Source organism: Branchiostoma belcheri, unplaced genomic scaffold (assembly GCF_001625305.1).
Source record: "Branchiostoma belcheri isolate BF01 breed outbred unplaced genomic scaffold, Haploidv18h27 scaffold5, whole genome shotgun sequence".
NCBI classification, from domain to species: domain Eukaryota; kingdom Metazoa; phylum Chordata; class Leptocardii; order Amphioxiformes; family Branchiostomatidae; genus Branchiostoma; species Branchiostoma belcheri.
Window position 1 is genome coordinate 254947 of NW_017804131.1, and position 15117 is coordinate 270063.

Sequence of the window (15117 nt, forward strand, 5' to 3'; positions counted from 1 at the left end):
CTCCGAGCCCAGCTTTTAGACGTGCGGTCAAAGTGAAATTGAATTAGCGGAGGGATATCATGCGATCCGCCCACTCAAAAAATGGAGCTGAGTTGAACAACAGATGCGGTAACTACGGTCTCAATCTAGCCTCTACCAGGCTTCGGGAGACGGCTGGAACAGGCAATGGAGAAAAATGGAGAGATAACATGCCGAGTGAGTTGGTCCGCTAGAGAGTAAATTTTGCCGCACCCTCTCCCGAATCCTGGTAGGGGCTAGTATACGCCTCGAGTCCTTTGTGAAAATTCGTTTTTCCAATAGATAAGACATTGTTTTATCATGATCATATGAGCGATCGACTGTGACCTGTGCTGAACTTTCACCCGTGAGACCCGGCCTGGGATGAACCTGTAAGCACGCCAGTTAGGTGACAATGATTGAAAGATCCGAAACTTATAAGGGTTTATTGATTTTCTTTCGCACGAAAAGTTCCTGGAATGATACCAAGCATAGCAAACTATTAGATAGCTTCCAGGAAAATATATCACGCGCTTCCAACCAACTTCGCTAACTTCTAAAACAATTTATGTCTTGGCTCAGGCATCCGGAATCCCCGCCAACGTTATCGTGCATGGAGTTCCGGCGGTTCTAAATCTAACTCTAAAGGAAAGCCTGTTATGATATATCAAACGGGAAATTCCTCCTGAAGGAAAATACTTTCTTACAAAGAACTATCAATCATCTATTAGACAAAATGTAAAAACCTGAGCTGAGTATAATCTCATGTTTGTAGCTGGAAAATGATCAATGGTGTTGCAAAGTACAAATCATGGGTAAACACAAAGATTCTTTTGTTCATGATGCAAACATTCTTGTTGAAAGAACAACAGTTGTAATGATTAGCATCCTTCCCTATTTCCATAAATCTACCTGATGCTGACATCTTGCTTGTACTTAAAATAGAGATCACAGGAAACATTTGTATCATCAGGTATTTAAGAAAAGGCAGTAATAAATGCCATCACTGTGTCCCACAGGGTTTAATGATGGGCCCACTTTTAGAGGCTCAGAACCTCAGCCCAAGCATCATTCAACCAGCATTTCTTTTCTCTTTATCTCTGCAGACGCTTTCACAGATAGGCGTCTAGGCGGGGTCTGTGTTAAATGCCACCCCACCAGAAAGCCTCTTAACGTCAAGGAATTTCATGGAAAATGCCGCGAGTGCGCATTTAAGTCCTGGCGCTCGCGATCACTCAAACATATCACGGTTTCTCCAACATGAACCCCCGCTCACAATCAACCTGCAGTTTCACCAGTAACTTTAATGGTTGCCTTATTTCGTGCCACCCACTCAGCGATACTGTTCATCACTGCCAATCAACACAGGTAGAACTTCAGAATAAGAATACGCACTCACTAGTTACAGGAAATACGGTAGTCACATATTGGGTGGTGCCACCAGTGCTATATCTTAGAGGACATACGGTAGGCCCATCGGAAAGGGGGCATTTTCCGCATCGGCGCGGTGTGCAATCACACTAAATAGCAAAGGTGTGTGAGGCTGATAAAGAGGACTCGTAACTCGGGTTAGCGTGCTCACCTAAACGTTTTACACCCAGCAAAATCTGTTACAACCATATTGTGATCTTAGCCCGGGCGCCTGCGTGGTGGACACCGATTAATGTGTTTCCGATACTCCCAAACGTCATGTAGTTCACACAGAGGACTGTTTACGTGCGTTTTATTGTAAAACATAGGAGGTAATACGTTGTTGCCATCGGGAAGACTGCAGAACTCGCGATTTTAGTTTAAGATAGGACTCTATCGCGAGAAGTCCTGACGACGCGAGCTTAGTTCGCTTCCTGAAGAACGGGTTTTTATGATGCACTTTAGTCTCAGTTTGCGGCCATTTTCATTTCAACTTCTCCTGGCCACGGGTGTTTTCCGCCCCCATGGTGACACTTTTCGTCTGGGTAATAAATTCCCTGTACACAATCAACTTCCCCAGAATTGTAATTATAACAGGGAATATACGATGGCAATTGTAAGCGTATCGATTACGAAAGGTGTTGCGTTTATAATAAGGTAATAATCCCTTTTTCATTTGCCGCGAGGTAAAATTGCAGATAACTATCATTTTATGACACATCTTTCTCCTAAAATATTTTTGTATATTTGCATAGAACCCTAGGCCAATCAGAACCTTAAACCAACTCTTCAAAGCAATATTGAGAAAGTTACTATGTACATCAATTAACGTAGAGACAATTACACCGATGCCTCGTCAAACTTATCACTTGTTATGCTATATTTCTTTAATAAAAAACAAGAAAATTCGCGATACTGATGGACAACTTCCCCCAAAGCGGGTTCGTGAAATCTTTAGTTATATCTTTGGGCGAAAGGGGAAATTAGTACATTAGATAAAAAAACTGGGGACCCGTCAATCACCTTATGCAACTGGTTTTATCTTCCAAGTTCAGGAGATAAGCACATGAGATATCGCCCTGCAGGGGAGCAGTTTGTACTGCTATTCTTCACTCTACGGTCTCATTATCATCAGACTTAGACGGTAATAATATTCTTCCCCGTGCTTGATGAAGTGAAGCTGATTTTTTTCCTCGTTATTAAGAATGACTGGAAGATAGTTTGAATACGTTGCTATGCATTTGGGAATAGACATAGGCTGCATAATTGTAAACATTTATGATAGACACCCTGAAATCATGTCTACAGTAGTGTGCAATAATGGGATGATAAATTTGCCGTTTAAATGCTATAGAACGTCCTTGCTTTTGTACGCTGTACCATTAGTTAAAGACTGGGTCGTATATAATCTATACATTCCCTATGCGTTGATGTCTACGGTCTTAACAGAAAAAAATATTTCTAAGACACAATGTTTATGAACTACATAAAAAAACTACAGGTATCATAGATTTTCTAAAGCCTCAAGTTGTATCTTTATGATGAATGAAAGAAGGCAAGAATGGTTTCTTTTTTATCGTTAGCCAGACATTCGTATTCAATGAACGTCTGACCGTTAGCACCTTTGACTGTATGGAAATAGTTATCGCGACTGTGATCAAAACAGAACCGTTAAGATTTGATGCCGACGAAGGGACGATACCATTGGCGTCAATAAAAGAGACAGACGTTCAGTTTATTTTATTTTAATGGTATTCTAGTACGATATCTTGTATCTCTTGCATGCTGGGTCAAATTTGAGGGATTCTTGGCAAGAGAACTTACTAGGTGAAGGGTACAGTCCACCCGTGACGTCAACAATAAATTAGTTTTTTTTCTATTTTGGGACCATTAGTATTACAGTTGCTTTCGTTTCAGCATAGTTAATTACTGTTAACCATTCAGGTTAGCGAGTGTCAATTGACTATCTGAGTTTAGACCGTGCATAATGTACCTTCACACAAGTTTGTCTGATCGTGTATGCTTTCTCGTGCATGAGAACTGTAAGTTGTGGTATAAAATTACTTTCCATCTCAACCAAACCAGTGACCATACTTTGATGGATGTTTGTGCTGTCCATATGGTTCAGTGCGTCTGCCTGATACGTTAGAGTCTCCAGGCAGGCCTCACGTTGCCATTGTCATTAAGAGGCACGTGCGAAGCATAAATGTAGACGGCGAGTTAATAACACTCCTTATACGGGCAAAATGTGTTAGACTCCGGGCTGACATACGTGACCGTGTGTTAATACCATACGGCGACACAAAGCGGCAGACGAATGAAAGACGATTCCGTTACGACCTGGGGTCAATTTGGTAAAGTCTCTGTCAGTGGGTTCAAGTTTGATGAGCGGAAATTACGTGCTCTGTCTGTAACTTAGATGAGTGTTTTTCAATATTAATGCGACGGTAACATTTCTGCGGTTTGGGAACATTAACTACACCTTCCTATTCCACTTGCGTTTCAGATGCTTTTCTGAGAAGACCCTCTCAGACGAAATGGGAAGATGGTTGCTTTCGATGGTTCCGCCGTCTTGAATATGCATCGAGCCTGAAAAAAACGATGCTTTCATCATCCAACTGCTGCGAATGCTTGACTAATCCTCCTCCTGCACAAACTGGGTCCAAAATGGCATGAAATGGGAGACGCCGCACCTTCGTAACCGCCCCTGAGGAGTATAATTAGCTGCTGCGACAACCGTCTTACATCTGACAAGAAGCGTTGGAGCACCGCGCCGGGGAGACGTGGGGTTTGGAGGGATGCAGTCAAGCGTATCGACGGTGGGATCGATCGGGTGTTCACATCTCATCATCAGGACCTGGTAACAGGAGGTACAGCGTACGTCGGTAGCGGGCCAGAATGCCGCCATTCCACCTCCCTACTCTCCTGCTGTCCTTGTCTGTTTATCTGTGGGGAACCATGGCGTGTGAGATGGAGAACAGCACCACGGAAGAAGGGACCGGGTCCCTGCTGAATGCCAACATCAAATGGCCGGTGCAGAGGGTGGTTTCGATCGAAGGAGACTTGGTGTTGGGAGGTATGTTCAACATCCACGAGCGATCAGACGCATATACGTGCGGGAAAGTGCTAGAACAGTCGGGTGTCCAGGCTATGGAGGCCATGCTCTACACGGTGGACATGGTCAACAACAACCCGACACTTCTGCCCAACATCACCATCGGCGTCCACATCTTGGACAGCTGCGACCGCGACACGGTGGGGTTGGAGCAGGCGGTGGACTTCATCCGCGGCTCCATGAACATCGTGGGAGGTTCCAGGTACAAGTGTGCGGACGGCTCGGTTCCCACCGTGGATTACAAAAAGATCGTCGGAGTTGTCGGCTGTTCGTCCAGCGTCACCTCCATCCAGGTGGCCAACCTGCTGAAGCTCTTCACGCTCCCACAGGTGAGAGCTTTCTGATGAGTTCTACAGGTGTGTTAGCATTGATAAATCACGACCAGGAAAGAGCCAGAGTGTAGGACTCGGGATTTGATACAGAGGCCATGAAAATACATAGCAAGTCGACTGTTTTGTCTATAAAGCTGGCAAATATATGGTAATACGAAAACAAAATTGATATAAGACAATTAGACTTCATCCTTATTCTAAAGTTTACAAGCTGAAACTCATTTGTGAGCTTTATATCACATTGATTAGATGAAACTAGCGACGTAAAAACAAAAGCCAAATGCAATATGAAACGCAGCAACGTGATGTAACACCCTTTCTTCCATAGGGAAATATAACTATATTGCTGTGTACTAGCGAAAGCCGGGCCATTTATGCATCTTTATCAAGCTTACTTTTTTTGTAAGAACATTGGTAAATGAAAACAGATCATAATCAGTATGTAGACACACATGATAACCCAACATCGACAAAAAGACGCACTGGGGCAGACCTGTGTTAATCGAAGTTTCTGCATGCCTACCACGTTTACCACGTTTACCTTTTGAATAACATATATGGAAGTCATTAGTGTAAAGTGCATCCATTTTATATTGAATTGCATAGTCCGACAGCGTGCTATACTGTTCTTTATTGCCTTTGATGGTATGCCGCAAGAATAACACAGTTTTCCCAAGCTGATTTGATTTACACCTGTAGCATATGTAATGTATGTATTGTAATGTATCACTGCCGAGATGTCTGAAAGGTTGTGTGAGATTGCATCATAATGCAGATCTCGCTTTGCCCGTGATTTCTCTTGCGTTAAAAGTGCTCTTGGGATGTGTTTAAAAGTACATGAAAAAGATGCTAAAGTACACGGGAGAAAGAACACGAATATATTTAAATGAGAAACGGTATAAACTATTTGGTAGGCTACAACGTGCGGAAAAATCAGTTTAAATTGTTAAGAAAAATAAAAGAACGGGTCAACTCTTCCAATATTGTCTCCACGGAAATCAACATCTTGAATATGAAGAAAAATAGGTTATCTATAACATTAAGACTATAATGAAAGACTAATGTAACGTCTAAGATCCCATGTGGTGGACTGGGCTAGTGCCATGGGAAATAATTGGGCATGGGTTATTCAATACTGGCAATTTAATGGAAAATATTATCAATTTGTTTTCATAAAGAATAGTTTAATGATAATATATATAGACCCCACAGTTATCAATCAATTTCAGTGCACATGTGTTTGGGATTTCTCCAGAGCACAAAGTAGATACTTTGACATTTTCGACGATCCTTAAATCCAATCCCAGCTACATTCGGAGCAATTCGCACACTTAATGAAAAACATATTACTACCTACGCTGGTGATGCAAGCTACTTTTGAGACACGTTAGCATTCATAGAATATAAAGTGGAACAAGATCAAGCTAGTTTTGATGCCATTGAAGACTTTCTTCCACACTATCCAGTGATGCTTTGATACAGGTAGACAAATATATTCGCATTTTAGGTAAAGTTAAGTACGTCTATTCAAGGTTTATTTGCCGACGCCCAGTTAAAGCGAGTTTTCTGTGCTGAGATGCCCTCCACCAAGGACATCCTTTTACATGCCAGGCAGGTTCTGAAGAGGAAACTCCAGCGTACTTAAGAGCGTCTTTATGGTTGCTCTTAGGCAATTTCCTTACGGGTGGTGATGAATAAACCACCAGAGCCCTTCGTCCGAGCCACTACCTTTCTCACTGCAGTAATACCCTGCGATGTGTAAAATACTAAACGACAGTTTGATCCCGTGAAATGTCGCATGTATGTTTTCAGTTAGCATTTGGCTAGCACTTAACATCAGTTAGCTCCATTTTCAAGACGAGAAAGTGTATGCTGGAATTCACGCAATGAAGCTTCGTAGGTGGTTCAAACAGAAGCAATATTATGTGGAACAAAACCATGTCCAGAAGACGAAAATGGATCAGAAAGAGCTTGCATAGTGGGGTTCCAAAACGACGGCCGACTACTTTCAACCAAGGATATTTTTTGCTATTTCATCAAGAAAGGTATAGTTCATGAATAGATAGATATTCTGCTAGCAAATGTGCAGAGCTGATCCTTAGTAACTGCACGTTCCTCAATATGTTGCAACGAATCGTAATTCGTGCCAGACAAGTGACCCTTTCAAATCTCTAAGAGCTTTATACTTACTCAGAATATTTCAGCATTTTGCAGATAAACCTATTCTCTTATGCTTACTTCTGCGTGAATGAATATGGATAGCAAAGACTGTACAATGTAATAACAATGTATTCATTGACGCACTGGCTACCATGGATCTGATGCTTGTTCACCAATATCTTGTATCGAATAACAATTAACGTCACCCAACCAAACTTGACTATTGATAAATAAGAACTGTAGCCTAATACTTAACCAATGACCATCCAAACGACTGCTGAGATGCCAGATTTCACATCTCGTTTTGCTTGTCAAGTCCTTAAGTAAGTTCTAAACATATTAGTCTTAGTTAGTTTTCAGCTGATGTCCAGCAACTTGTAGTTGAGTCGTCAGCTCTAGGTCTATTAGTTTCTTTGTGAGAGGCAAATAAGATTTCCATATGTAAGGTTTATTTTGTCAATCTTTTCACCTTGGTTATTGCCAGGTCAGTACATTCTCATCAGAATTGCCGCCTGATTGAGTACAACCAAGCGATGCCAGGAAAGGGCAATCTTTGATCATCGTCATTGACAAACAGCGAGGATAGAGATAGAGTGAACGAATCATGCTGTTCATTAACGATGCATCAGAGGTAACATCAAACGTTATAAAATGATTGCTGTTATCGGAGAAGGGAATTCTGGAAATAAAGATGGAAAAATAGAATACAGGCAGAGATAACAAGTAAGACAAAATAAAGCAGCTTGAATCGCTCCAAAAGGTTTGCTTTATCTATGGTTACATACAAAATTGTATGTATGTAGAAATTGCCTAATCTCCAGAAGATCCTAGGGTGGCAAAAAACAGTATCACATTGTCGAGGCAGTACCCATGGGGCGTATTGGGAATTCTCTGGCCAAAGGATACTGCCTTGCCAGTTTGATACTGTCTTTCGATCTGATCCAGGATATGCTTGGAGATCAGGAATTGCTGCTCACTGCTCACAATGGATGCTGCAAAAGTCGACAGGGCTATAAAGAGATTCAGAAACGAAGTTGTTTTAAGTCGTACGTTGGTGCTAACAACAAATACCCAGATCTGTCATTTTATTCCAGTAGCGAACGCTTAGATTATGGGTTGTCAAAGGAAACTATGTGGTGTGTTTACGTCTTCAAAACCATGTATATAACCGTCAGTCAAGGTTAGACATCCAGGTATTAAGATACGCCAAGAAACAAGCTATTGGATCCCAAGTCATATGATATATCCAGTTGTTTGAGTAACTGTTTTTTTTGCATGGATATAACCAAGGATGCAACAGAAGATATCGTTACCACTGTTACAACTCGATTAATTCTAAACATTCTCGCCCTGACCAAACTGCATAGAAGTAGCTAGCAAATAATTGATAAACCCAGTCGGGCCATGGCGTTGTGATTAGGAGTTTTCCTCAGCAATGCGTATCAGACCTGTTCAACGTCTGCTGATTATCAATTATCACTTGACGACGCCTGATTGAATCGTGATAGAAACTGTAATGCATAATTATAACTATGAAAGTTACATCTATGCCTGCCAAATTCATCGCTCATTACCTTATGGTTTAAGGGTATAAGAGGCCGCTCTAATGGGAGTGACAGTTGATTGTGCTTTGATTGGTGTGCTTAATTTTCTGCCGGCGTAGGGAATCTTTTAATGATAGACACGGCTATAAATCTTTTACAATTGCCTATCCTTCTTCACATTCCCTGATGACTGTACTGTATGTGCTTACACACTGAGACTAGTGTCTGGACACCCACTGTTTTGTTTGCTGGTGATGAACCATTGAGGTTCAAGATAAGATTAGACCATCTGTAACACACTTCTGTTTGTCCAAATGCATTGCACAGAGGGATTCTTGACCAGTTCTACATGTATATTTGCAGCGGATTCAAAAACAAAAACCCTTGGGTTGTCCTGAAGTATCAGACTACACGATAAACAGCTTCAGATACCGAGATCTACTGCCATGTTTTTGTCCATTTAAACAAGGCACCGTCTCTGTTTGTATGTGGAATATATATGGAACTGTTGACTTACAGTGCAATATATAACCAGGGGATTTCAACTCGGCAAATGGATACTTACGATGAGTTCTTTAAAAGGCCTTCTTGGTATCTGGACACCCACTGTTCTGTCTGCTGGTGATGAACCATGGAGATTCAAGATAAGATTAGACCATCTGTAACACACTTCTGTTTGTGCAAACAAATTATACAGAGGGGTTCTTGGTATTGTTTTTCCATTTCTATGTTTGCAGCGGATCCAAACTAAAAACAATCATTGGATTGTCCTGAAGTATGAAACAACAACCAAGATCTACTACCATGTTCTTGTCCATTTAAACCAGGCACCGCCTCTGTATGTACGTAGAATATATATAGAATACAACACGGGGTATTCCGTATCGCCCGAGGTACCAGCCCGACCGCGCGTCGGATCGCCCGACGGCCGAAGGCCGGAGGGAGATCCGATCCGCGGGAGGGCTGGGACCGAGGGTGATGCGGAATACACCGTGTTGTGTTTTATTTATGTCATACCCACCCAAGAAAACACGCCTTTTAATGCGAAATAGGCGAAAATTTGGTGTCCCTAAACCCAAAACAAATGCACCAACATCAATTCCAACGTCCGAATTTTGTGTTCGAATTTTCGAAAGCGGTTCACGCGGTTAGGCCGAAACGCGTTCGAATCGTTCTATGCAACATTTGGAAGCCCCGGGCCGTACGCGTTAAGAACCCCCGGGCTGTACCGCTAGTTATCACACGGGCCGGAACACCCGTATCGAACGCAATCGCGGCCCAGGTAGGACATAAATATATTTATAGAACTGTTGACTTACAGTGCAATAGCCAGGGGATTTCAACTCGGCAAATGGATACTTTTAGGATGGTTCTTTAAAAGGCCTTCTTGGTATCATTCAAACCGTACCGATTGTTGCTACCAATATATGGCACAGGCGATCACAGATCAGCTAAATTCAGCGAGGTCATGCGGCAGGCCTCAATGCTTTCTTGGTTGACTAATTTTGTACTCGTTCCACGTAAGATAAAAAAATTGCTAGAAGAGATTGTTGACCTCTCGTTCGATACCTTTTAAAGGCCCGTGGCGGGAGGTAATTCACACAGCGTTATTGTACACTGAAAGGTAGTTCAGCACCAAGCTTCCTGCATTCTTTGAGAAATGAGCGCACACTAGACCGGTTTTTCCAAAGAGATGGAGGATTCCTTCTCAATATAACGTTCACAGCGCACCCATTAGTTCCCGTGAGATTACGGGAATTACGGCCGTATTCACAGTGACTGCCGGCTCACAAATGGCATCCGTAAATCGAAGTTATTAAGGAAGAAAATGCAGTCGATTAAAACCCTGATTGCACGTCGGCAACAGAATACTAATCTCTCTGTACCTTCACGGTCCCCATAGCAATTAGGCATCAACGAATAATCACTCGTTATAAACAATAGTCCGTTATCACCGGGAAGTGGGAAAGTTAAGCTCATGTCCCCTGGGAATTCTCTTAATGTTTTTAAGACTTGTAATCAATCTCTTTGCGGAAGTTTTTATACGATTGTAAATCAAAGAACATTTTCATGCACCATGAACAATCTTATCGTTACGGAGGCTGACACAAAGAACATTCTAATTTCGACTACATCATTTCATATTGTCTGGCAAACTCATCAATTTTCCATTTATGGCTCTGTACTTGAAGGCCCACAGGAATACCGAGGACTGTGATAGAATTAATCCTGACTTTCCAATTTAGAAGGAACACGCTGTTCTTGGCTGCAATATACACATTCGCAGAGTCTGTAGACGTCACAAAGCAATATATTGGACCCAACAGCTGACCCCTAAAATTATTTTTTCAATAAAGATGGAATCAGTTTCGTTTTGACAGCAGAGTCACAGAGGTAAAGTTATTATTCCAAAGCAAAAACTACTTTCGAGGTACAAATGAAGGGGAGACATTGATTTGAATTTATAGCAGATCATCTAGGACTTAAGAGTGTCAAAATTATGTCAGCCATAGGTGTAGTGTAATGCCAAGGCGACACTAAGTGCAGAATAAGGTAATGAATATGGTTAGCCCCCAACAGTAATGGTCATACATCTAGATAGCAGATTGTTCTCTATGCTGTCACCAATGCTAGTGAATAGGCGGGCTTGACCATTAAGACTTCGGCTATCCTATCAAAAGCCCATAGTTAGGGGATTGGATGACCTGACTTGTGTAAGGTCAGAATGGTCGTCCCATGAACCAGGGTAATTGGACCATTCTCCAGCTGTGATATGAGTGAAGTAGTCAGATAGACACCTATTGAACAGCTTTGTTCCTCGTCGTATAGCGAATTAGACATCTGGCAACCGGTGCAAAAACGCCGCTACGCATAACAATTTACGGTTTGTTTTCCGACGTTGTAACGATGAACGGATGTTTTAAGGCGACTGGGATAATTTGACCTAACGTTACATTATGTACTCGGGACCGTGGACTTACTCTTATGTCTCTGTGTAAACTATGATGCAGTCTAGTACGATTGGTCATGATTAGGCAGAAACTGCCCGATGGAATGTCTTCTCATTCATTTGGATTTTCTTCCAAATATTTCATTATACTATTATATCATTCTTACATTGCTTTATATGTAGGACCACAGCAAGTAATTTTTGTGGATGACATCAGTGCGCGCATTAATTTATCGACGGATTTTGAAAAAAAATGTCCTCTGACAGTGGTCAACATGCCGAAAATGGGCAAAGATGTCTGTTGCTATGTCGGAACGTGGATGGCAGATAAATATGAAGAGAGGAGACAAGACAAGGCTCTGATTTATAAAATGTTTTGTCATTTACTTTGATGCAGTGATATGTTTCATTCCTTTTATTTGTGATTTTAGTTTGTATCTGTTATCTGAATCAAAACCCTTTGTATTATGATTGAAACATTTATTTTTCAAAGTTGGTTCAGTGAGAAACGGATGTTGTAATAGTTGACAGTAAACTTATCACAATATAGGCATCATTTCTTTTTTTAACAAGGTTTATGATGTGAAAATGTAGGGATCTTGTTTTTTGTTCTGCCTTGTTTTTTTCACCCTATCGCATTAGATTTGGAGTCTGCAGAAGATGTCATCCATAAAATTTACTTACTGTTGCCGAAGCAATAGATACATTGATTCTAAACGACTACGCCGCCTTGCCGTTAATCCTGTGAATAATGTTGATCCGTTGATTCCACATATGAAATACTTGTCTAATCCGTAATTATAAGTAATAAATTTCGATGAGCTAGCATGCACATCTGGGAACCACTACGCTGAATGCTAACATGGCGGAGTGTTACCAGACAAACTTATCTTCACAAACCAGTGGTAGGAGAGAACCCGCAGGACATCTGCACAGCATCGTTTTAATGTTTGTCGCAGCAGGTGTCAGTGTACTGAAACAATTTTATATGTTATGCATAAAATGGCGATTTGTCTTTCATCCCCTTGGGAAAAGAATTAACAGGACTTTTTGTCGAAGGATTTGGATGGAAAGGTAGAGGAAACACATCTATACCGTGTTAAATACATAATAACCCCCCAACACACTTTACCACGTAGCTGGGGTTATTTGGGGATATACTACTGAGATTTAATAATCCTGAAGTTGTGAAAAAATCGTTTAAAGAGTTACGGCATGTAAGAGCAATTAGCACTTAGATAACAATGTTGCGATTACATTGGGTACATTTACAGCCTTGCCTATATCAACTTCATGGATAAGCTATACAGAGAGTGTACAATGTTTATCAGCTTGATGCTGCATTTCCCTGTAGTTCTGGCTCACTGCCATAACTTGATAATATGTAATCCAGCAGATGGCGAGGTGCACTTTTGCAGATTACAGCATAGTGATCCTAAGCATTTGGTAATAAGGGTTTTAAAGCTCATTATCGGTCTTCAGCAGCCGTTTGAAAGTCAAACAGTGGCACATTGTCTGTTCAAAACCTGTCATAGACTAATATAGTTTGTTGAAGATTATATCTGAGTAATGATTCGATCTATCTTAAATAGCACTAAATAACCATCAAATGAACTGTTGCAAATGTGGTTAGGTGATATATCTGTTTGGACGGTTTTAGAAATTGCTGCCTGTGAATATGCATCACCAGGAAATGCCATCCTATATTGTTAGAAACAATCCAGAAAAGAAGTCACGATGCCTGTAGAAAATGTGCACTCTATCAGTTTGTCGAAGAGAACAGTCTTAGATAGCAATAAATAACCATCAAATGAACTGTTCCAAATGTGGGGGAGAATGGGTAGTGATTTATAGTTTTAGAAATTGCTGCCTGTGAATATGCAGCACCGGGAAAGGGCGCTTTGAAAAATACCATCCTATTGTTAGAAACAATCTAGAGAAGTCACGTTGCTTGTATGAAATGTGCGCTTTATCAGTTTATCTAAGAGACAGATGGACGGTTTACTTCATGTCAAGAGACTGAGGAATAAGCGTCCTTTCTGCCGCAGGAAAAAAATAAATCAACACACGATCTGACATTTGACGGGCAATTAGAGACCGTGAGTCAGATGCATCAGGAAGGTCGGGGCGACATGGTCAAAGAGCAGGACATTGATGGGGTCATGTCTGTTAGTTTCTCTTTGACCTCTTCCGGTCAGGAAATGTCAGGCTACCCAGCAGACAGGAGGAGAAATATTGTCTGATCTCGGGTTGATGTGATTTCAAAACTATAAACTAGAGGTCGGAGATCTCATGTCTTCGTCAGATGTACGTTGTTCTACAGAAATGAACATGTTTATTCTTTACGTTTTAATAACCAATGTAGTCTAAAGTAAAAGAATCTCTGTACTCCCTTTTTTATGCTACGGACACCCTGAAAGAGTTTGCCAGATTTTACAGGCGCACAGGTCTCCAGTGGACGTCATCCATAACAATTACTTCGTGTGGCCGTATGAAATAACCTGACGCATGTCCAACTTTTCCTCCTCCAGCTGAAGTTATAATGAACAATCCCTCATTAAACGTTATCAAGTTGATCCCATCCCATTATGGAGTTCCCAATGCAGCTGTCTCCAAGCAGACGTTGGTCATTATTTTTAAACACAAAAGGTGCACTGCAGTGACGTAGGGACCCCCACGAAGCCCATTTACAAACTTAAAATTGGTCTCAACAATAGTAACCTGTCCACCAAAAATAATAAATATCAATTTACATATACAAAAGTTATTTTGCTCACAAGCCACAAACACAAAAGGTGCACTAACATGCCGTACGAACCCCCCACAAAGCCCAGAATTTGCACTCAACATTGGCAACAACGGTAATCTGCCTGCCAAAAATCATGGACGTCGAATTATGCCTTCCATGGTTATTCCACTAAATCCGCAGTCACCCACAATGCGGCGAGACAATTCCATAGTCATTCCATTCTTATTTCTGAATAAGACAACAAGTTACCACTAGTGTTCCCTGGCCGGCCAAATGTGTCTACGAAAGCGCCTATACTTTGCAAGGGCGCATCGGGCGCCAGGCGCCGAAGCGCAAGCCATAAAACGGGTCCGGGAATATGCACCCCCGAGAAATTTGGATTTTTTTAACCTTCCATAACGCATTATCCTACATATTGCGACGCAAAATAATGCCGACCTCTTGACGTTTCACTGTTAGTACGCAAGCTAGGTATACTACTGGAAAACGCAACTTAAGAAAAGGGGAAAAACACATACCCTATAGTGGAGGTCTCCACACCGAGAAATCCAAGGAAACTCCACCATTAAAGAAATACTGTTGAGACCTGTAACCTAGCTCATCAATAGCACACACAACACTTATATATAGCACAAATATCCTATGCAAACGAGGCTTACTGCCTATAACCAACCAATAGAAGAAAAAAGGGACAGAAAACTGAATACCAAATAGTATACAAATATATCATGGACAGCTAGAGCAGACAGCTGTTCTGGCCATAAGGTCGATGACCTACATAAAAGACAGAGCACAACCAATACAGCTGTCCTACTCTAATTGGTCAGAAGGTCGTTGACCTACATACAAGACAACACCAG

General features: G+C 41.5%; 1 protein-coding gene across 1 annotated transcript in view; it reads left to right on the plus strand.

The window, feature by feature from the left end:
* Positions 1-4305: 4305 nt before the first annotated feature.
* LOC109479916 (metabotropic glutamate receptor 2-like) overlaps positions 4306-15117 on the plus strand; it is a 24808-nt gene continuing 13996 nt past the window's right edge. Inside the window, exon 1 of the mRNA XM_019781976.1 lies at positions 4306-4851. Coding sequence (XP_019637535.1) covers positions 4306-4851 — 546 coding nt within the window. The remainder of the gene's footprint in view (positions 4852-15117) is intronic.